This window comes from Pavona decussata, unplaced genomic scaffold (assembly GCF_977016875.1).
Source record: "Pavona decussata unplaced genomic scaffold, jaPavDecu1.1 SCAFFOLD_42, whole genome shotgun sequence".
In the NCBI taxonomy this organism is placed as follows: domain Eukaryota; kingdom Metazoa; phylum Cnidaria; class Anthozoa; order Scleractinia; family Agariciidae; genus Pavona; species Pavona decussata.
In genome coordinates, this window is record NW_028145464.1 from 720514 (window position 1) to 742500 (window position 21987).

Below are 21987 nucleotides of genomic sequence, written 5' to 3' on the forward strand. Positions count from 1 at the left end.
ACCAAGTTTCGTTCAAATCCCATAAATTTTGATACCCTATTAATTCTTTTTAATGGATGGAATACGCGAAAAATAAAACTCGAGTTTCTGGCACTGAAAGATTTCCACAGTTTTTACACCTCATGAAAGAAGACGTCAACATATGCCGTCGACCAATGGAACAAAACTTAGGCATCACGTGACAAAACAGTCCTAACATTACCGTACAAGTACATTAATCGCTCAGTGCCAGAAAACTATTTATTTACTGCTTTAAAAGCAGTGCATTTATATTAAGTAATCTTAAAAGCTGCAATAATGTAAGAGCATTTACCAAACTTGGGTTTATAAAGGGTCTTTTGTTGGCACTGATTTTTATAGGGTGGTTTAATGTTATGTTATATTATTTTTATACAGAGGTCTGTGCCCGATTGCTGTTAATGATCCGAACAGCACGCTTCTAACTTTGCATCCGGAAAAGTAAAGGTCGAAGAAGGTCAACATTGTCGGCCAATATTCAGTAGTAAGAAGATTGGTGAGCGAGTGCCTAATCCAGATTTGTTTTCAACCTATGCGCTTGAAAGTTTTGGAATTGACAGAATGAACTAATGTTGATCTTTCTTCAATCACAGCTCTGAGTACGTCACAGAAGTGGTCTCGGTTGCTTAATGACAAAATGTAATTTATTAAATGTTTCTGTTTCGACTTAATAAATTGCAATAATCTTTGTTACAGATTACCCTCAGACAAGTTGCAGTATTCTCGAAACTGTTTTATTTTAAAATATGAAAATCTATAGGAGCATGTTTATGATTGATTGATTGATTGATTGATTGATTGATTGATTGATTGATTGATTACATGCTTGCTTGGTTTTTGGGTAGGTTGGGTGGTTGATTGATGGCCATGGGTTTATCAGTTTAATTACTGTCAAATATCTCCCACGCTAATTAAAGTCTTGCTGACTGACTGACTGACTGACTGACTGACTGACTGACTGACAAACGCTTCTATTGTTCAGAATTGCAATCTAATTGGTTCATCACAATACTCCCGCTGGTATGAAAATATTTGCGCATGCAATGTAAGTAAAAAAAGAGCAGACCAATCGGATCGATTAGTTTCTTTTCAGTTGCTCCGATTTGTGTGAATCTCTTTGCGTCTTCAAAACATATTTCCTCCCCAAAAGAAACAATGTTGGAATTATCTGTAGTTCTTCCTGTAAAAGTCTTAATGAAAAATATTGGATGGTTCGGGTCGCATTTTTGACCACCTAAGAGCAATGTGACGGAGCATTCGAACAGTTAAAGTCCTCGACATTGCACTGTTCTATAAAGTAAACAGTAATGTTCCTTGTCCTTAGTCCTTATAGAAGTTAACATAGAGAGAAAATAACAGCACTGGAAACGAGGGTTATAGTCTCTTTCCCAAATACCGCTGATCCAATCCATCGTAGTACTGTCATGGTTTATCATAACACTATTATTTCTACCTTTGAGAGTCAAACAAACGTGAAAAACGTTCGTGGAAACCATTCAGTTTATTAAATATTTCCTTGCAACTCTATTTACATTTTTCGGGCGAATAAAATCAAATCGAAATGATCAAACGTACAAGCCGGGGTGAAATATCAGGAACATCGCTACAACAGACGCATGTGAACAGATGTCAAACCCTCTCGCTTCTTTGAAATAAGAGTCTTCCTTCGTGATATATATACAACATTGTCAGCTGCGAGAACTAACTACTTAAGGACGGTGCCTACTAATATCGAAGTATTTTTGTGCGGTTTATGATTATGCGGGAAAAGCAGATCTTAGCAAGGCCTAAAGGAATCCAAAACGAAAATTGGGGGTAGCCACGCATTTTTCAGAGATAATTAAGCAATAATATCTCTAAAAAGCGCCAAAATATGAAGCAATGTATGGGATTTTTTTCCTAAATTGAAGCTTAATTATCTCTGAAAAATGCATGGCTACCTCCAATTTTCTTTCGAGATACCAAAAGCGTTTGCTAAGTTCTGCTTTCTCCGCATAGTTTTAAACCGCGCAAAAACATTCCTGTATAAGCAGGCACCACCCATAGGAAACCCGAGTATCTCGAGATGCGCAGAACGTATGCGCAGTAACAATAGTAGGCACCGTCCTTAACAGCGATCGACAGTAATAAAGAAGGGGAAGAAATTTAAATTTTGCCAGTACAATTAAAAAAAAACTCAAGGGAAAAAAAAGCTGGAAGAATAAATGTCTACGACCTTATTAAACTATAATCCTCATACAGCTCCAGAGTAAACAAATTTTAAAACATAGCCGGATCGAAGATAATTTCGTGCTACACAAAAATAATGAAACAACAACAACAACACCCGCGGCGCTTAAAGCCTTCTGGGTGAAGGCGGGCCTTTAAGCTTTACATTAAATGTTTTGTCACCAAACTCACCTTTGTACAGCTTCATGTATTAAGCGGGTAAATTTACTTTTCTCCTAACCACCACTGCGTTGTAGAATCATCGTTTGACGAACATCTGTGTACACAATTTACATTTCTGTACCATCCGAAGTTATCTTCACTTCTCAATGCACCAATATTGGGTAGCTGACATCCCGCAGTATACGATTCAATATGGACGTGCCACGTATCTGTTTGAGCAATCAGAGCGGTGCAATCATGACAAGCACAGCCCCTGATATTGATATATTCAAACTTTTTGCACCCTCCAGAATTCAAACTCATGACGTCGATATCACTCAGTTTGGCTCTTAAGTAATCGGTGTAATTAAGTCCATCAGTGTTAAAGTTACACGTGGCGCGCACGTGCGTGGAATGGCCAGCAATGAGATTCATCCGGGACAGCGATAAGCGAAACTTATTCCAGATGAAGGCTTTTTGATTGACAGGGTAATCTTTATAGAATGCTTTGTCTTCAAACTCGTTGTTGTTAGCCAAGCTGAAAGACTCAATAAGAGTCCATGCAAACCCGCTCTCCGACGTAAAGTCGCAGTAGGCTTTGTAGAACGAGCTGGTTTGGGGGTTAAACAACTTGTACAGACCAGACAGATACCGTTTGTTTGCAGCAAAGTGCTCTTTACATGAAGTGGCTAGGCGCTTCTGACAAAATTTCCCATAATATCCTTCTCTGCATGTACAAGTAAACTTGTGTTTGGCTTGGTCGCATAGCTCTGTGCACGTGCCTCCATGAGCGCAAGGATTCTCCTTACAGCATTGGTTACTGCATGTTTGGTTTGAGCATGCGTCGTCGGTAGCAGCCTAAAGGATAAGGCACGACACAATTTAGTTTTTTGGGGGAGGGGAGGAGTTTAGAGTGATAACGACAAGTAATTATTGGTATGATGAATACATCAATTAGATGACAGGTGATAAAATTGAAAGAAAAACATATTGGCATTCTGTCCTGTATTTATCAGTTACAAGTTTCAAATGTGTTTACGGCTACTAACTAAAACCTTCTGTACAACAAGACATTTTTTTTTTCATCCGTTTTTGTTCGCCTTTAATTTATGGCTGATTCCAGTTCAAACAGGTTTCAGCTGCACGAGTATCGACAAAACTTACGTTAGTTCCCGGCATTTTCATTAACCTACGTTCAGAGCGTTCTATTTCATTACGTGCAGCTCCCGAATTTAGCTTTGTACAATGTAAACTAATACAATCTTCAACGATGTATTTTTAACAGCAACCTGTTCTTACATGGTAGACTTTATTTTCATCTCGGATGAACAACATTTGAAAGCGTAACTTAAATTCATAAAAAAATAGAATAAAACTTTACGTTTTCTATCAGTCAGATTGTTAACTAGGGTACATCTTCTTCGATTCACTACTCGCTCATAGAAAAGTCGTCCCCATATTTAATCACTAAACAGACAACTTCCTACCGGGTTCACAAACTCTCTGTTCATGTCAAAATAAGTGTATCCATCTTCCTTGACGAAATCATCTGGAGCCGAACTCCTGTCTTCATCCAGTAACTCACAGCGATTGTTCCACATTTGATATGCTTGGCACCTGCATCTCTCATCGAAGCATTTCACATGACAGTCAAACGTTTTCTTCACGGTGAAGTTCTTAAAGCTGTGACCCAGTATGGCACGATGTGTCATTCCTGTTTGGCCAAAGCTACCACTACTCTGCTCACATTTCCCTTGACAGTCTGCAGTGCTTAACTTCAGGGCGTATAAAATTAGTAGCAATTGAACGAGAAGAACGACTTTTCTGACTTTCATGGCCAAGGTTTATAGAATGACGTTTCTGAAATAATCTAAGGTAGGGAAATATGTTTGCTTAAGTCAAGGCGATAGCTTATCAACATAAATTTCACCTGCTGTCGAGCAAATTACAGTTATTATAGAGTATGGAATACGAAGCAATATCCTAGGAAGCTGAAACAATGGCAATTTAAATTCAAAATTAAAGGCAAATGTATTTATTGTGAAACACTGAATACAAAACGTCCTTAAAGAACAATTTTGTGCTCCCTGTGGTTTATAGCATAAAGCGGGTTTTATCGGCTGGTTAAATTTAGTTTGCACCGTGAGAGATAACGCCTCATCTCATATCCTATGTCAATATATCGTAGCTTTAGCTCTTTTTTTCCCTTTCATTGCTGTCTATTTCGATGTCCAGTATAAACTAGAAATGGAGCGACAGTTAAACGTGAATCGAGGCATTTAAGTTGATTACCATTAAAATCCTGTCTCCACTGAGATGCAATTTTTAACGTGTTGTGTGTTTGTTGTAACACAACACATTGTAGTTGAGTTTGTTATCCGTTAAGTGTACCATTCTCGGAGCCAATCAGCGCGAAAAAGTTTAATTACGTTAACGAAACGATATTGTTTACTTCGAGTACATATGCAGTGCAAGTTACTTGCTAATTGCCAGCGGCATTCGATTGAGAAATATTCGACCGCAAAAACCCAGTGTGTGATTTAGAGACACCTGCCGTGCATCAGAAGCCGGTTTAAATTAAAGGCAAGAGCGGTGTCGGATATGGACGAAGGACTCATGGTCGGCATGGAATGGATATAAAGTAGATACTTAGGTATAAACTTAACCAAGAACTGGATATTAAATGCGTGGTAGTGTACCAAAGACGGTAAAACCTCCTTTAATATTGGAAAAATCCGAATCCATGTTTTATACCCAGCCCACATTCTGGTATTCGTTATTCCATAGTCCAAATCAACTTTTTGCGAGGTCGTAGATTTATTGTTTTCAACCCGAGAGAACAAACTTTTCTTATTGGCTAGATATTTATGGCAACAAAAGATATGGCAAATCACTAGTTACGCACTATGCCAGTGTTTTGTTAAAAAAAAAATGGCGATATTATTAGTGGAAATTTCGGTATAAGTTTAAACATGGCTTTTACACCTTATATAGTTTAGTTTAGGTCTAAGTATCTGAAGTATTCGCTAGGCCAAACTATCTGCGATGCGTTTCGACAACTATCAACTATCAACTGACCCCCCCCCCCCCCCCCCCTCCTTCAAATTTACAGGGAAGACAAAAACTTGGTAAGTTAACCTACACGAAATTCCCCAGTGGAAATTGAGCAAATTGGGAATATTTCGCTGTGCATCCAGTTGGTAAAAGCCTATGCTGGTCACGAAGCTAAGCGTCTGATCTGATTTTGTCGCGCCGTGTGGCATCGATGAGATTACCCGTGGAAGTGGGAGCGGGGAGGGGGAGGTGGGGGTATTCTAATGTAAAAGTGACCGAGTGATCGTCGTACCTTTTAGGGTTTCTGAATTCGTGGTTTGGTACCCCTTCGGGTGCTAAAATCTAAAATGACTCCTGTCAGAGCCATGATGGTTCCTTTTAGGCTATCGAGCCAAAACATATGAGAGGAAGTAAATGTCAGTCAACTGGTTGTGGTACCTATTAGAGGTAAAAACATTTTCAGATCACTCCCAAGAAACAGAATTCTGGTACCTTTTAGGGGTTGTTTTTCAAAATTTCTGAGATTTACTCCCGTCACTTTTATGTGGGAGCCTCCCGGGCAAAATTATCAGCCAATGTCCAGTAGTTTGACGAAGATTGGGGAGCGAGTGCCTAATCCAGATTCAAGTCACGTTTTCAACCTACACGATTGAAAGTTTTGTAAATGATAAAATGAACAAATATTGAACTTTTTTCACTCAAAACCCAGTACGTAATGAAAGTGGTCTTGCTTGTTTACAAAAAAAAAAAACGTGTTAAAAAGGCGTGTTTTAATTGCAATACTCTACGTTACAAAGTCAGACCTTGGAAAAAGAAATGTTTATTGCAGATTATCTTCGAAGAAGTTGTAATATTCTCGGAAGTGCCTTGTTATATAATTTGAGAATCTTTATATTAGGAACATGTAAATTTGTAGGTGTTGACTTTGGCGTTCAGTGGCTTGGAGTAAATCTTTAATATTCATGTACAGAGAAGTTCTGAAGGTTTAAAGCCAGGGAAATGGTGAAGGCTGAAAATTAGTCATTCTGAACATTCTGCAATCGACAGTCATTAGCTGAATTTGGGTCGTTTCGTATGCCAGTTACGTGCAATGTCAGATTACATGGTACTAAAAAAATCGTCTTTGCGACACGCAAAATCGTTCAGTGAGACGAATGTTTGATAAAGAGTGATTACGATTTTTTTCGTTGACACTTTGGTACTTGATAAAATTTGGGTTGTTTACCATAAAAGATAATCGAACACCATATTATCTATTAAGGATATGACCTGTCTCTTTGGAGTTCAAACACCAGTGTTAACGTTTCAATAATCTTCATTACAGTGCTGCCTTGCCGAGTGAGAATATTGAATCCTTTTTATATATATTACATTTATACAATATGCAATATATTATGAGAAGAGATAATTTAATTCTTTGCTCCTCGTAAATTTTCTGGCGTTGATTTTCGCGCTCGGCGGCCTATTTGTATAAAGCCTCAAGCTGGCTTGTGAACTTTAACCAAAGAGGTCGACGCAATGGTGCATGTACCAAAGGATGGTAAAAATATGGGAAAAATTGTTGCAAAATGGTATGACGCCGGCGAGAAACCTTCACATGGTGAAAACGGATGCCCTGTTATACGATGGCTGCAATGGCTGTGCCCTTGCTAATTCATGAACATGTTAGAGAAAAAGTTGTTCCTGGATCCTGTCATATTGTATTTCAAACAAAAAAGATTCGTTTTAAGAATCGAAAATTTATATTGAGATACGAGCTTTAGATTCCGTCTCGAAATCTTTGTCAAGTAGTGTAGGACGTTTTAAGCTAATGTCATGAACATATATTTCGAACTTTTTTTTTATTTGTGTCCCTACATTACTGATTAGTATGGTTCTTGTTTTCCAAAGCTACAGGGTCAATTATCAAATGACGGTATAAACGGTGTTTAACAAAACCACATTCTGGGCGATTTACAATTTTTCCAACAATCATGTCGAAACATTGTCAACTGTCGACGGTAACAAGAAGGCTTGCATCCCACACTAGAAAGGATGTCAGTAAAACGCGAGGTCGGGGGTCGGGGTCGGGGTCGGGGTCGGGGTCGGGGCCATTTTTTAATTTTTTTTCCTTTCTTTTTCTTTTTTTTTTTTTCTTTCTTTTTTATTTATTTATTTATTTATTTTCAACATCACAGGTCATTTATGGGTCAAATAAGGATTAAAACCAATATAAAAAAGTTAAGTCTCTAAAGCTTACTAGCAGGTCATCGGTGACAACACTCGATGCAGTTCCGTATTCTGGCGGACATTGGTTCCGTGAATTGACTACCTTTTATTCTTCTATGAAACGAAACGAGGCAAAAAATACAAGGTACGAGACAATATATTTCCTTGAACTAACAAATTCTTGAACTAGAATGTGCATGAACTTACTATGAACACCCCCGCCGCCTTGCATTATCGTGCTCGTTTGTTACAGTCAATCCATGTCACGCGTGACTATTATTTCCGAGAATGAAATAAACATGCGTTCGAATTCCTTTGTAAAGCTCGGCATTTGAATGGAATGTAGAACTTTTCTCTGGAAATCTTTCCGAAATGAGATTTTAGAGTTCTCGTAGAAATTTCCCTAGTTTATTGAGGGTATAAAACTATGAATTTTTCTTTGCATTACAGCACAAGTATTTCAAGAATAACGATTGTCTCTCAAGTATTTTAAATCTTTTGTTTTTGTCAGTTAATGCGTCTTTTTCGGAAAGATTTCCAGAAAAATTCTTTCCATTCCATTCAAATGCCAAGCTTTACAAAGGAATTCGAACGCATGTTTATTTCACTCTCGGAATAATAGTCACGCGTGACATGGATTGACTGTAACAAACGAGCACGATAATGCAAGGCGGCGGGGGTGTTCATAGTAAGTTCATGCACTTTCTATTCAAGAATTTGTTAGTTCAAGGAAATATATTGTCTCGTACCTTGTATTTCTTGCCTCATTTCGTTTCTTAGAAGAATAAAAGGTAGTCAATTCACGGAACCAATGTCCGCAAGAATACGGAACTGCATCGAGCGTTGTCACCGATGACCCATCCTAAGCTAGTAAGCTTTAGAGACTTGACTTTTTTATATTGGCTTTAATCCTTATTTGACCCACAAATGATCTGTGATGTTGAAAAAAAAAATAATATAAATAAAAAAGAAAGGAAAAAAAATTAAAAAAATGACCCCGACCCCGACCCCGCCTTTTACTGACACCCCACTAGAAACTATTTATCTGCTTAAAATAAACCACTTATAAACATTTGGAGGCCCAATGATTGTCTTAAGCAAGGGCGTAATTAAGGTATCAGCCACCCTTCAGGACAGTCCGCGCGCGGATCGTTGCCATATTTGAGGTTTCAACGTTTTTAAATAGATATGCTTGAGAGCTTTCTTAAAAAAAAAATCAGATGAAAATATTATTTCTGTCGAAAGATATCGAGGGTAAAAGATTTTTTCTCGTTAATTATATTAATTGATCGTTGACAAAATTTGTCATACCCGTGTCACATATCAATTTTAAAACTTGTCTGTGAACTAGTAACGTGATACCGAGTGCGTGCCTCGCTACAACACGTGCGAATTGTCTTTGCGTTGTTTATAGCCGTTAGTATTCTCCGTGGATATTTAGCGTTTGCTTCGGTGAAAATGCCGCCAAAAAAAAGATAAGGTCGTGTCCGTTTTCGTCATCGAAACCGAGAGCGAAAAAGAAATCGAAGAGCGAGTTTGACAAACAATGGGCCGCAAAATTGGCAGAGAGCGACAAAGGCTCAGTTTATCGGCAAGAGAAGTGGCTCGAGGAGTTGGATACTCAGAAAAGCGAAAATGCTACAGTTGCTCTGAGTACAAGCCGCTCCAAAATCCAGCTAGAAGAGCCATCTGCTGATGGAACGTGGAAAACAATAAGCGGTCGAGCTATCGCATCGAGCGAAAAGCTGCTTGAGAAACTGGACGAGTCTGTATCTTGTCGATTTTGCCAGGGAAGAGTCCGAGTCATGGAAGATGCAGCGACTAAGCATGGACTTGGTTTTACCTAGAGAATCCAGTGCGAGAATAAAAGCTGTCCGTCGCACAAGACAAATTCTGTTTTTAATTCTTCCGAGAAGAGCAGAGCGTTTGAAATAGACCGGGCCTCTGTTCTTGGCGGCTTCGAGCAATCGGCGGCTTCGCTTTCGTTCGTGTTGATTTCGCACTGGTTTTCGGCATCTTTACCAACCTAGCCAACATTTCAAGAAATAAACTTAATATATTTTTATTGCTACATGAAAACCGTATTGTTGTTTGTAAATGAAACGATTACTATACATGTACATTCACTTACCTCAACAAATTTTGTCTTTTGTCCACACGCGGTGTAATTGAACTAACTGGAAGCAAAATAATTTATATTTCCCGCTGCCTTCCGCGAAAGTTTGTTCCTGTTACATGTTACCTGTCAAAGTCCTATTGTTAGAGAAAATTGATCCCTCTCTGATATCAATCAGTATAAACATTTAGGTGTTATAATCTCACTCCAGGTAGGATGCCGCCAAAAATGCATTTTCCATTTTATCTCCGAACGCAAATTTTGCCGATCGGCTCGTACATTTTGAACCGGTGAGGGTAAAAGGAGGAAAGAGTTTGTGGAATGGTATGTGGAATAGCGTGCGGAATGGCATAATTATGCGAAATACGATTTACGCGGGAAATAAATTAACTGAAGAGCGCGTCATGTTTTCGCGCCAATTTTTTAAGAGCAGCAGCTTTTTTGATGCTACTGACTCTTTCTAAATATTAACAACAATTCGAGGATTTGATCGTCTGATTGTTGATTTGGAAGAAGTGAGGGTAAAGAAAGCGATGAAAACTGTTTATAGTTTTCGCATTCAAGGAACTATGAGTAAATCCGTAGTAAATTAAATTTCATGTTCACTTTACTCCATGCGACTACGGTTGACAAAAATAACGTGGCAGCGTGAAGTCTTCTCAGGACAAAGATTGATCCTTTACCGAGGGCAAATAATAAACCTTTTTTTCTTTTCTTTTTAAACCCTCGGTAAAAGATCAATTCTCATACCCTGTATGCTCGATGATTCATTTATCATGAGCGGGAAAATGAACAACAATTTGACCAAAATGCATTTGTGATAAGAATAGTTTCACAACCTTTCACACAACCAGTGTCGATAATTAGACACCATACTTGTCATCTGCTTTTTTGCTCTAGGGCTTTTTCGCTTTTAAATCTCATTTTAGGTTAGGACGTCTGGCACTGAAAGACCTTAATTGAAGACGGATATGTTTAGTTCGATAACGCGTAACTAAACCGTTTTAAATAGCTAGATAGCTAGCTCAGCAGCTCAACAGTGACTTGCGTACTCGTCGCTCGACGAAAATGTAAGGTGAGAAAAAGTAGAACATATTTTTCCCGTGAGTTGTACAAATTGTAACCGTCAAAGAGTCCGATAAAATGACCGAGTTTAAATTTAAAATTTCTCACATAATAGTTTTGGCCTTAGACTGATGTTATTTCTCCAGTCTGGTGTTGCTTTTTGTCTAGGCTGCTCGCTGCCACGTTGTTTTTGTCCTCTAGAAATTTAATTTATTCTTAGTTCCTTGAATGCGAAACTTCATCGATTTCTTCACTGTCACTTCTTAACCAGCGATACGGACATATATTTTCTAATCCTCGATCTGTTGTTTGGTTGTTTAGTAGTCCGCAACATCGAAAAAACTGCTGCTCTTGTAAAATTGGCGCGAAAACAGGATGCGCTCTTCAGTTAATTTATTCACCGCGTAAATCGTATTTCGCATAATTATGCCATTCCGCACGCCATTCCACATACCATTCCGCAAACTCTTTCCGCCTTTTACCCTCACCGATTTTGAACTCCAAATCGGCAGCCTTTCAATCAATTTCGCTAAAATTTGGCCAGAGTGATGCCATATATCTCTTCTACAAAACCGTGTCTGCAAATTTTAATAATCCTTTTAATTTTAAAGCTAGAGCTTTTTTTCCCCAAGGAGTGTTGACTAATTGCCTTCCCCAACTTCATTTGCTAATAAAAGAGAAACAAACGCACTTGTCAAAAATCTGAGACACGGTTTTTTAGTGGAACGTGTTGAGAAGCGAATGCGGTGTTAATTGTTTTCTTCCGTTTATTTCCGGCGGGAGTGGAACATGATTTATAGAGACGTGTACTTCTACACAAAGCGTTCCAATTTCGAGACACATTTAAGTAAATAGTTTTTGTTAGTTAAAATCCATAATCTGGAATTATTAAGCTTTTAAAAAATATATTGTTTATAGGGGTTTTTATAAAAACAACTAACGCTACAGCGATCCGCGCGCGGTCGGTCCTGAAGGGTGACTGATACCTTAAGTTAGACTATATTTAAATAACTAGCCCAAAAGGTCTAACACTCGAATAAAGTTCAGCCTTGAATTGATTGAAACGTCGTTAGCTGTTAAGTTGTTGCTTCTGGACATGCACATTCTTTAGTATCATGGGCAAAATCGTCGTTTTCAAAGTAAAACGTTACCGAACTAACTTAACTATTGTATCAACAAATCTGGAAGGAACGACTGAAAAAAGAGATTATGTGTACTCGTGACTAGCACGTAGATTTTGCAACCATGTAGACTCAGAAATCAGTACTGATACTGAACTTTGTGGGCTCACACGTCAGTATGGGAAAAAAATTGTGGGAATTTAGAATAACGTGGAAACTAATGTCTTTGAAATTTTCTTGGGTGGTCATGTTAAAATTTGCTCCTGGAGACATTCAGGTGGGTGACTAAAGGTTGATTAAAAATTAAATTGTTTTGTCACGTGACTAGCGCTTGGAAAGTTAGAATTTGCTTGCAATCGGCTAACTTTGTGAAAACTTTATGAGAGGGACAGATTATATTATACGACTTAATTGCTCTATAGATCGAGTGTTCAGGACCAAGTAGGATTGCTACTATCCTAGGGAGGCATATTAACAATGGGATAATGAAATTTTTTTGGGGGGGGAGGGGGGGTTCTCATCTGCTCCCCATGTATACCTACAGTGCACTGAACATATTTCTGTAATCTGTTTCCCAAGTAATCGTGACGATCACTCAGTCTTTATACAATAACAGCAGTAACCCTTAGCAATGCAATGGGAATCAACTTTTAAATTCCACCAAAAATTGCATGTAGCTCTTCCCTTACAGCAAAAGGTTAAATTTGGAGCGTACTTGTACTGAATGACCTTTTTGATGATACAGACTAGTCTTAACATTTATTGCTTGTTTTTTAGACCCTTTAAACTGTTCAGTAGGACCTAGACCCGACGAGTGAGCAAGTCTATGTACCTTGGATAAAAAAAAAATGTGCTTAAGAAAATTGTCACAATCTATCAGGATACCCTAGCGTAGTTCAAATTTTCAAGGAGTGGTTGATTGATTGATTTATCCATTGATTGATTGATTGATTGATTGATTGATTGATTGATTGATTGATTGATTGATTGATTGATACTAATCCTCATTGAGGATACCAACTTCCCTAGAAGTGATTTACAGAAGATGCCTCTTAAAGATTAAAGAGTAAGCTAAGATAAAAACAAAGAAGTACCGTTGGAAATAATATGGAAATTAAAAAAAAAATCATAACTATGGTTGTTAAGATACCATTTTTTTTTTGCTTAACAACTATATATTAATTATCAAATAGTTTTAGAGAAACCACGCTTAAAAAATGGATAGCAATGACGCTTTTTTGAGGCTCTCATCCGTTCATTGACAATAAATAAATAAATAAATAAGTAAACAAATAAATTAATAAAAAATAAAAAAGTAGCATGATAAGGTAAAAATAAAACATTGTTCTCATTTCATTTCACTTTTTTATATTTTAATGTTGATCTGGTGACCTCATCCAAAGGTCCAATCCAGATTTTCTCGCCATGAAGGGATTCGAACGCTACCGCTGTTCAAAATACAATTAGGCTCATCACTTTCGCTTTCTCACGAGAGGAAAGGAGGAAGTGCGATTGAAACATGGCTTCGAAGGACAAGCAAGACTTGAGCTTATTTGATTTAGCTTGCGCCAAAATATCCCAAGCACAAGAGCTTATGAATGAAGCACGCAAATTACTGAAGCAAGACCTTGACAATGTGAGGCAAGAAAAATCGGCTTTCCAGGAGTTGACCAAAATCTTGAATGAAGTACACTTCAACAGCACGGTCAAATTGAACGTCGGCGGTAAAATCTATAAAACAACACTGGATACTCTGCGAAAAGACCCGGATTCAATGCTGTGTGCGATGTTTTCTGGGAGGCACGAGTTAAAACAAGACAAAGAAGATGGAGCATATTTTATCGACCGCGATGGAAAACTATTCCGGTAAGAAGTTCTCTCTACATTTGAATTTCGAATGCAAATATAATTTACATTGTAACTGAACGCAAACTATAAATTTGGTTTTCTTTGTTCATTCGTGTAATTCGTCTTTTAACTTTTTTAAGTATCGAACATTTCTTTTGTAAACTAATCTGCTACACTGAGACTCCATCACGGAGATCGTGTCTCCAAACTGGTGAGCATAGACTCTAGGCACGGTGTAAACTGTCGTCGACTTGGTATAAAATACAGACTGCAGACGTCTGCAGGTTGGCTAAAAACATTGCAGCCTGAAACCTCATCTACATAGACCTGTTTTACCAAGGCCGTCCAGTGGTTTTTTAATATTTTGGTAGCCACCTGCATCGCCTCAGAAGTTCGGATTTAGTTTTCAAGAAAGTCTTTAGTTTTCTTCGGCAAAATGTCGGCTCAAAATTTCGTAACACCACAAAACTAATTCGTTTTGGCTTGGGAGGGGCAAATGTGGTTAAACATCCGAAACACGGCCAGCAATCGTTTTCGTAAAGCCAACTATAGCTAGTAAATTGGGGGAAAGATTCCGTTCCTAAACTTTCTGAGCCTTGTTAATTTTCATCCACCAATTCTACCGTAACGCTGGTGATACGATTTATCTAAAGCGACTAGTCCCCTCAAAAAAATTGCGAACAAAAATGTAAAATTTGTTTGTAGCTGAAAACTTGTCTGAAATATTTGTGTCAACTGTTTCCATCGCAATTTGACGATGGTTGCCGTTTTTGTAGCCTGTAAAAATATCCCTCAAGTAGGTTGCTAATAGCCGGTTAAATCTTTGCATTCGAAAGCGTGCTGCGGTAAATCAGAAAACATTAAAGCAAAACACTTAAAAAGTTGGGTCCTATCTTCCCAGATACTTTAGTTGCTTTTTAAGGCTTATTTTCGTCAGCTAAATACAGTGTCGTCTGTTCGAATGCTTAAGCTGAAAATTAGTCCTTGTGATCGTGAACTTTAAGAACACGGGCAGTGCATAAAATCCGCACGTGAAGTACGTCACGCGCCGGCAGCTTTAATTATACAGTCACTGCACTGCAGGGTATATAATTACGATGTAAGCCTTTCAATTTTGATAGGTTTTAGATCAAAACTATCACAATCACCAGCAGAAATAGACCAAAAAAGTCCGTTTTCATGTGAACAAGTAAATGTGATTGCGTGACACTCTAGGGGTTAAATATTGACAATGTGCCTCGCATTACCGGAAACGACACTTTGTGGTTTCGGTTTGTATTTTATGCCCAGTCTGCAGTTTGACTTACTCTGCATTCTATACAGACTAGCCGACTTCCAAAGGCTATAGCAATTTCGCAATGGTGAAATCAGTGAAGGGTGGACCGCTGGAATAACAGAAATCTGGGATGTCCTAATACGGGCTGATGTGTCGAGTGTCGTTGGCTTGCGTTTGATGGCATTCCCCGGTTTGAGTCTCTTTTAAAGGTACCTTTCGTTTAACTATGAAAATACAAAAACAAGAAGTTGTAGGTGACTATCAAATTTCGTGAACATGCCTCGTCACAAACAGAAGAAACTAGTAACCCACTGAGTTCTTGTGACTCGGGATAACGATAAATTAGTAAAACCTCAAAATGGTAGTTGAAACTCGGCGAATAGATCAGTTGGTTGACTCAAAAACGAAGACCTGTAAAGCGAAGACCAAAAGACCCTAAGACCCTGAAACCTATGAAACGAAGACTTGCAAGCAAAAAAATATATATTTATACCTCAAGCGAAATTTAATTCCTTCCTCCAGTCCCATTTGACTGAACCATACGGAGGTTATCCGCCATCTTGAGCTGAGTAATCACGCTCCCAGGGAGCGCTGACGGGAAGTGCGTTACGGACTGTTTCCATCCCAATCTCGTACCGAGAGTCCACAGGTTCCTTGATCACAGTTGGTCGCCGGTTGAGACGCTGGGGAACTGGAATTTTATTTCCGCAGGATTTCTGCGGTAAAACAGTGCAAACCGTTACGGAGAAGCCAATCCAAAAAATTAACATTTTTTCGAGTTCTCCCATTCGAAATTTACATTTTCTCGAATTCCGGCAACAGACAATTCAATTCAATTCAATTTTTCAGACGGGGAGGGAGATAAGGTGGGAGTTTTCAGTTGGCAACTGCCGCTCCCTCGCACTTTTCAAACATAAATTACATAACGTGACCCCCCCTCCCCCATCCCTCTCCAATTTTGAAAGGAAATAAATTTAATATCATGTATGACCACTGAATCGCATTTTTGCTTGGAAAAGCTAGCGATAAAATGCCATGACATTGAATCTGAGCCACTGGTTTTCAACCAGGTAAGTCTTGGATAGGTTATAGAAATATGAGAGAAAAGGGTACTTTTTACGGGGAGGCTGATCAGTGGTATGACGAATTTTGTTAAGAATTGGAATCGACACTCGGAATTGAAGGAGCCTCGCATAAAATGGAAGTACAAATCATTCCAGAAACTTTAGAGCAACTTTCATAATAGAAAGCCTAGGCTTGATTTCTTTTGCTCTCGCGTGGTTGTAATTCTATAGGACCGAAGGGGGGAATTAAATTTCACTTGAGGTATGAATTCATTTTTTTTTTTTTATTTACTGTCAGAAATCTTGTGGGACTCATTTTCGAGTTTCGGGGTCTGAACGTCTTAGGGTCTCTGGGTCTTCGTTTTAGAGCTTTTCTTTTTCGAGTTACCCAACAACAACAACAACAACAACAATCTTTATTTGTGCCCAAAAATTATACAGATTTACATTAAAACAAGAAAGAAAAATTACTAAAGAAGAGGGCACAGCCACTTAGAAATAGCAAGCTAATCGAGCTAAGTGTAATAGATAATACCCAATAGATTTTGGAAAAAACATCGCGAAATGGTTTTAAGTTATAAATAAGAGACTTACGAATTCATCATTGACTGAATTTTGCTGATGTGTTCCGATGACCGCTACAGCTGATGACAAGTAAACTAGTTATTGTTTAATCCAAAAACAGAACATGTTCAACTAATTCAGCGTGGGCATAAACTGTGCAAAATTAAGCTAAGTCACTCACTGCTGACGTAAGTTTGTGTTTCACCACTGTATTCCAGTGAACTCGGCTAGGATCGATCTACTCCAGTTTAGTAGTTCATCATCATCATCATCATCATCATCATCATCATCATCATCATCATCATCATCATCATTAGTAGTAGTAGTAGTAGTAGTAGTAGTAGTAGTAGTAGTAGTAGTAGTAGTAGTAGTAGTAGTAGTAGTAGTAGTAGTAGTAGTAGTAGTATTATCATTTTAATTGTTTTTTTCCTTTTTTTGTTATCGTACCACAACACACATAATCATAGTAATTTGTAGATGCACTAACAACTTCCCATACATAAGTAGCCTGTAATGAAGTTTCGGGTTTGATTTCTGCTTCGAATTTAATCTAACCAATATTCTTAACTGTTGCCAAGGTATATTTTAAACTATCTTCGCGATGGTGACCTCCTTTGTCCCGATGATGTCAGAGTTCAAAAAGAGCTCCTTAAAGAAGCAAAGTTTTACCAAGTTCAAGGAATTATCGCTCAACTTGGGGGAAAACGTCACCTACTATCATCGTCCGTAATAATAAAGAATGAACACCACTGTGACGCCCTTCTGTCCTGGTTACCTCCTGGTGCTATTTTCTCGGCATTGTACAGATCCGGCTTCACTGACGGGAAACGTCCAGTCGATTTTCACCGCTGCTGTGACAACAAATCTCCTACGCTTGTGGTGATTAAAAGTGGGGAATACATCTTCGGAGGCTACACCTCTAAATCATGGCAATCATGTATGTTCTTTAACTGTTGCTGTAATTTCATTCGTTTTCGTCTGATCCTTTTAGTCCTTGGTCTTATAAAAGCATCTATATTCAACAAGTCCCGTTTTAAGACACTTTCCAGATAACTGTTCTTAATCAATATTGATACCAAGAAAAAGGTTTCATTGAGGTGTAAAGCCTTTGTTTGTTTGATTGGTTAACAAACTACTTACCATTTAAGCTCGATTGGCCGATCTTGGATCGATTGGGATGCGCTCATGTCGACAATTAAAAGTAATCTTAAAGGCATATTTGAACTGACTCAGTTAACATGTTTTCCTCACATAGCCAGTATTCTAACAGCCATAGAAGACAGCCAATCCTTCCTGTTTTCGCTGGTTAAACCTTCTGGTGGTGACCCGATCAAGATTGTTCGAAAACCAGATTCTTCTGGAGGGATACGATGCCACAAAGATTGGGGACCATCCTTTGGTAATCAGGGCTACTGGGACCTACAGATTTGGCAAAACGGCGGGAATAGTTATCTTGACCTGGGCTACGGCTTTAAGTGTCCTGCAAATGCTGACAAGAACAAATACTTCACCGGCAAAAGCCCATTCAATATCGATGAAATGGAAGTGTTTCAAGTCAACATCTAAACATTGGACTGTAGAAACTACACTTCAGTTACTGTTTAAATATTAGCCTCACATATCTGTTGACCCACTTATAGTGGTATTAAAAATAAGACTTTCCTCGCTCTCACTAAAGAGACTTGCTATAGTTGTTAGCGCGATCAGGTCGAGACGGTACGTTTGATCGAAACATCATGTGGTCGGTGAATCAGGGTTGTATTGTTTTACTGTTTCCTTACACGACAGTTTACTTTCATTACCTCTCTTCACACACGGGATCTGGAGAACCAATAATAATATATTACAGGTGTGTGTGGGTGAAACAAGCATCCCGCCAAGAAGGAGAGGGCGGGGGATCTGCCTCTTCATGCTGAGTTAAGCTGACCGGCAGATGTGAGCATATTAGCTAATGTAGACTTAACAAACCACACCTTTTAAATTAGCTCTTAGAGAATTATTTCTTAGTGGATAAGTTAAATTAAGAATTTATACTATAATATCATGGCCGTGACAAATTACTCCTTAATTTTGGCGCGAAATCTCAGCGTTAATTTATAATTTCACATGTGAAATTACAAAATTGCTATGGCAACATTTCCTTTATCTCAGAGCCAAGATGGCGTCCAGGTTGAAAGATGTTCCGGATGAAATAAGTTACGGCATTAAAGGACGCTACAGAAAACCTAAATACGCGAAAGAGCACAATTAACTGGGTGAAGGTTTTTTTAGAACTGGTGTGATGAAAATGGCCTTGAGAAAAACCCTGAGACGGTTCGTCCTGAACAGTTGGGTAAAGTACTCAAGCGGTTGTTTGCCTGCGTGTGTAAACAAGACAGAACCGACCACGATTGTTAGCGTAATTTGGCACCCATGATATTAAAAGAAAATCAAATGGTATACTCGTAAAATTAGGAAATAATTTCATTTGCGTTTGGACAAAACGCACGAAATTATTTCCTTATTTCACTCGTCACCATTTGATATACTTATTTGTTCAAAATTATACACAAGCAAACGTAACTCACAGTTTCACAAAAATTGATGTAATTGTGATCTTATGCATCGTATGATTAACTTTAGTCGGTAGCACGTTTAATATATTCTATGAATATATATATCGTCCTGCCCTAAATAGACACCCTTGAGATCAATGCAAGCATGGGTTTCCGTATACGAATGGTGTTATGAGAAACTGAAAACACCATCAGCAGTAGAAAGCGAGAACTGTGGCATCCAGCTCATTTATAAAGTTGCCATGGCCACAATTTGCCGAATTATAAAAATAAGAAAAAGTAGCTTCCTTGGCGAAAATTCGTGAAGCATTTTTTGTTCTTTTTGAATACATCAGCGTACTTCGTTGATCACCCCGACAATTTTCTGTAAGTGACTAATTCAACAGTTTTTGTTGTTGTTGTTTTTGTTTTGTTTTGTTTTTCCTCGTCGTTCTTCACGGCAGTCACGAATTTTTTTGAATACTTGGTGCGGCGCTTGCATATCCCGGTAGTTGCACATCAGCTTTAGTGTGATTTTGTTGATGCTCTTACTACGGATCATTGTTATTTTCAAGAAAGAATCGTCACTAATAACATGGGGTATGGCTTTGATAAGGGGATAAGTTTCTAAAGCTGAACTGTGATGCTGTGTCTGTGGGGAAGTCAAAACCAATGGTCTTATCAACCATGACAGAGTTCATAGGGTAACTGATTATATTTGGCCACTGTAAAGAGATTCGAGTGTTAGCCCCTCGTAAGAGAAAAACAAAGATCTGTGGGTTGTATGTGGTTTATATAGGGAGCAGTTGAGCTACTCCATTTGTGGGAGCTAACGCGGAAATCAGGAATACAGCTGATGAATCCATGCCACGTGTTTAAATGAACTGAAGATTTTCCATCTCTCTTATCCTGTCCATCAATGAGTTAGTCGAATGATTCCCCACAGAATCAACAAACGCCTTAAGCTTTTATCCGACTAATTTATTCTTATTCTGTATAAACCATGTACAACCCAGAAGTCCTTGTTTCGCCCCGGGAAAGGTTAACACTCGAAACCTCAGCACTCGAATCACTTTCCATTGGCCAAATTACCTAATCATTGATAATATTGCGTAGACAGTTTGGCATCATTATTTTTGTGTAATACGTTGATGATATTATAAAGTTAGCAATGCCACTAATACAAACAAAAGTGTCTGCGCAGTTTGAGTCCTAAATTCGTATTCAAGGACCATAAAGGAACCTTTTCCCCCAGGGGATTTCAAGCTAAGCAGTACGTATTAGCTCAGTATTTTGTGCATTAAGCGGCTATAAAAATTGGTCAGTGTAAAATGCAGACTGCAGACTGGGGGTAAAATGGGGTAGCACTAATCTGTGGAACTGCAGACCGCGGAACCGCGAAACCTGCGGAACCTAGAGAAATAACTAGTTTTTTTTTTTTTTTTTTTTTTTTTGCAACTTACATACCAGGTATAAGGTTACAGCTGATTTCATTGCTGTGTATAGACCCGGATTTTTTTTTTACATGATTCGACCAAGAGAAAATGAGATTTTCTCCTGATACGACAGTATGATTCAACGGTCATGATTCGACCGAGAGGTTACCAAGCTCATCGATGAACTCGCAAAATCATGAAGGTTCTGCACGAAGACTTGAGGTGGCGGGTGATTTATCACCAATAATTTGTACGGAAGCTCGATAAAGGAAACAGCCAATGTTCTTTTTACGAGTACCGCATTTGTTTTAAAAATCCGTAGATTGTATCGGCAACGTGGCACAGGGTCCAGAGAAGTTCAATTCCATCATGTACTCATGTTCAATTCAATCATGGCTTTGTACAATGAACTCCTGAATCCAATTTTACCGTTTTTTGCTTTCCTTTTTGCCATAAAACCGGCAGGTCTATTTCGGGGGTGAGGGGTGGGGGGGTGAGGGGTGAGGGGTGAGGGGTGATGGGGAAGTGAGGGGTGAGGGGTGGGGGGTAAGGGGTGAGGGGTGAGGGGTGAGCCAATTGTTCGAAACGAATTCTAGTCTGAAATGTCAGCCGTCTCTTCTCCCTAACCCACAGGGGGTTATGGGGAGGAGACAGCTGACATTTCAGACTATAACAATTCAAGATTCAAGACTGTAGTTTCTTTTCCCTATTTTACTGAGATCTGAGACGCATCTAATACCCGACATTCACTAATGGAGTGTATTGTAACGTGGTACATGTGACACTAATAATAATATATAATAATAATAATAATAACAATCTTTATACAGGGAGCCCACATCACGAAAGTGATATTCAGTGGGGCCCTGTAAGTTTCCTGAGAACTATAATTTTTACATTATTGCTAATGATTTAATTCACACACTATCTTAGGTGCTAAAACAAAATGGGTTCCATAGCAGCCCAGAAACCCCTTTCACTTTGTCATACTGTCTCCATATGTGACCCTCCACGCGAAAAGAGGGCTTATGGATTTCACTCCAAATAATGAATTTTTTTCACGGTCACGGCGCGTGTATTTGAAACATCACACCGTGAGGTGGAAATTTCACGCCGTGTTCACGCTATTCCGAAACGTTTTCACTCTGGGAGTGAATCTGAAGACTGGGAAATAAATTCACGCCGCCCGGTCACGCCGTGAAAATAAAATTATAAAGGAGTGAAATATTTCACGCCTAGCCTGCGTGGCAGGCGCTAGAAAGGGGAAGGGAGAGGGGAAAATTGGGCGCGCGAGAAACGCGCGGCGCGAGGGC

The 21987-nt window shown here is 38.8% G+C and overlaps 2 protein-coding genes across 3 annotated transcripts in view; one reads left to right on the top strand and one right to left on the bottom strand.

Moving 5' to 3' along the window:
* Positions 1-2130: 2130 nt before the first annotated feature.
* Positions 2131-4446, bottom strand: LOC146482849 (uncharacterized). The gene is made up of 2 exons (XM_085106641.1): positions 3876-4446; positions 2131-3246 (listed from the first exon to the last, which is right to left on the bottom strand). Exons 1-2 carry the CDS (start codon positions 4221-4223, stop codon positions 2452-2454), a joined length of 1143 nt encoding a protein of 380 aa, XP_084962767.1. The 5' UTR covers positions 4224-4446; the 3' UTR covers positions 2131-2451.
* An 8952-nt stretch (positions 4447-13398) lies between these two features.
* Positions 13399-21987, top strand: part of LOC146482850 (uncharacterized) — a 29680-nt gene continuing 21091 nt past the window's right edge. The window contains exons 1-3 of one of the 2 annotated variants that reach the window (XM_085106674.1): positions 13399-13818; positions 17283-17641; positions 17960-20580. In XM_085106674.1, the coding sequence (XP_084962800.1) occupies positions 13472-13818; positions 17283-17641; positions 17960-18270 (1017 nt within the window). In that variant the 5' untranslated portion in view covers positions 13399-13471 and the 3' untranslated portion in view covers positions 18271-20580. Of the gene's footprint in view, positions 13819-17282; positions 17642-17959; positions 20581-21987 lie in introns of those variants that run through there. The other variant, XM_085106675.1, reaches the window with a different exon arrangement.

Coding starts and splice junctions, on each gene's coding strand:
- LOC146482849 (XM_085106641.1), bottom strand. CDS start 4,223: ATGAAAGTCAGAAAAGTCGTTCTTCTCGTTCAATTGCTACTAATTTTA. Junction 3,247..3,875: donor ACAGAGAGTTTGTGAACCCG/GTAGGAAGTTGT, acceptor CTTATCCTTTAG/GCTGCTACCGACGACGCATG.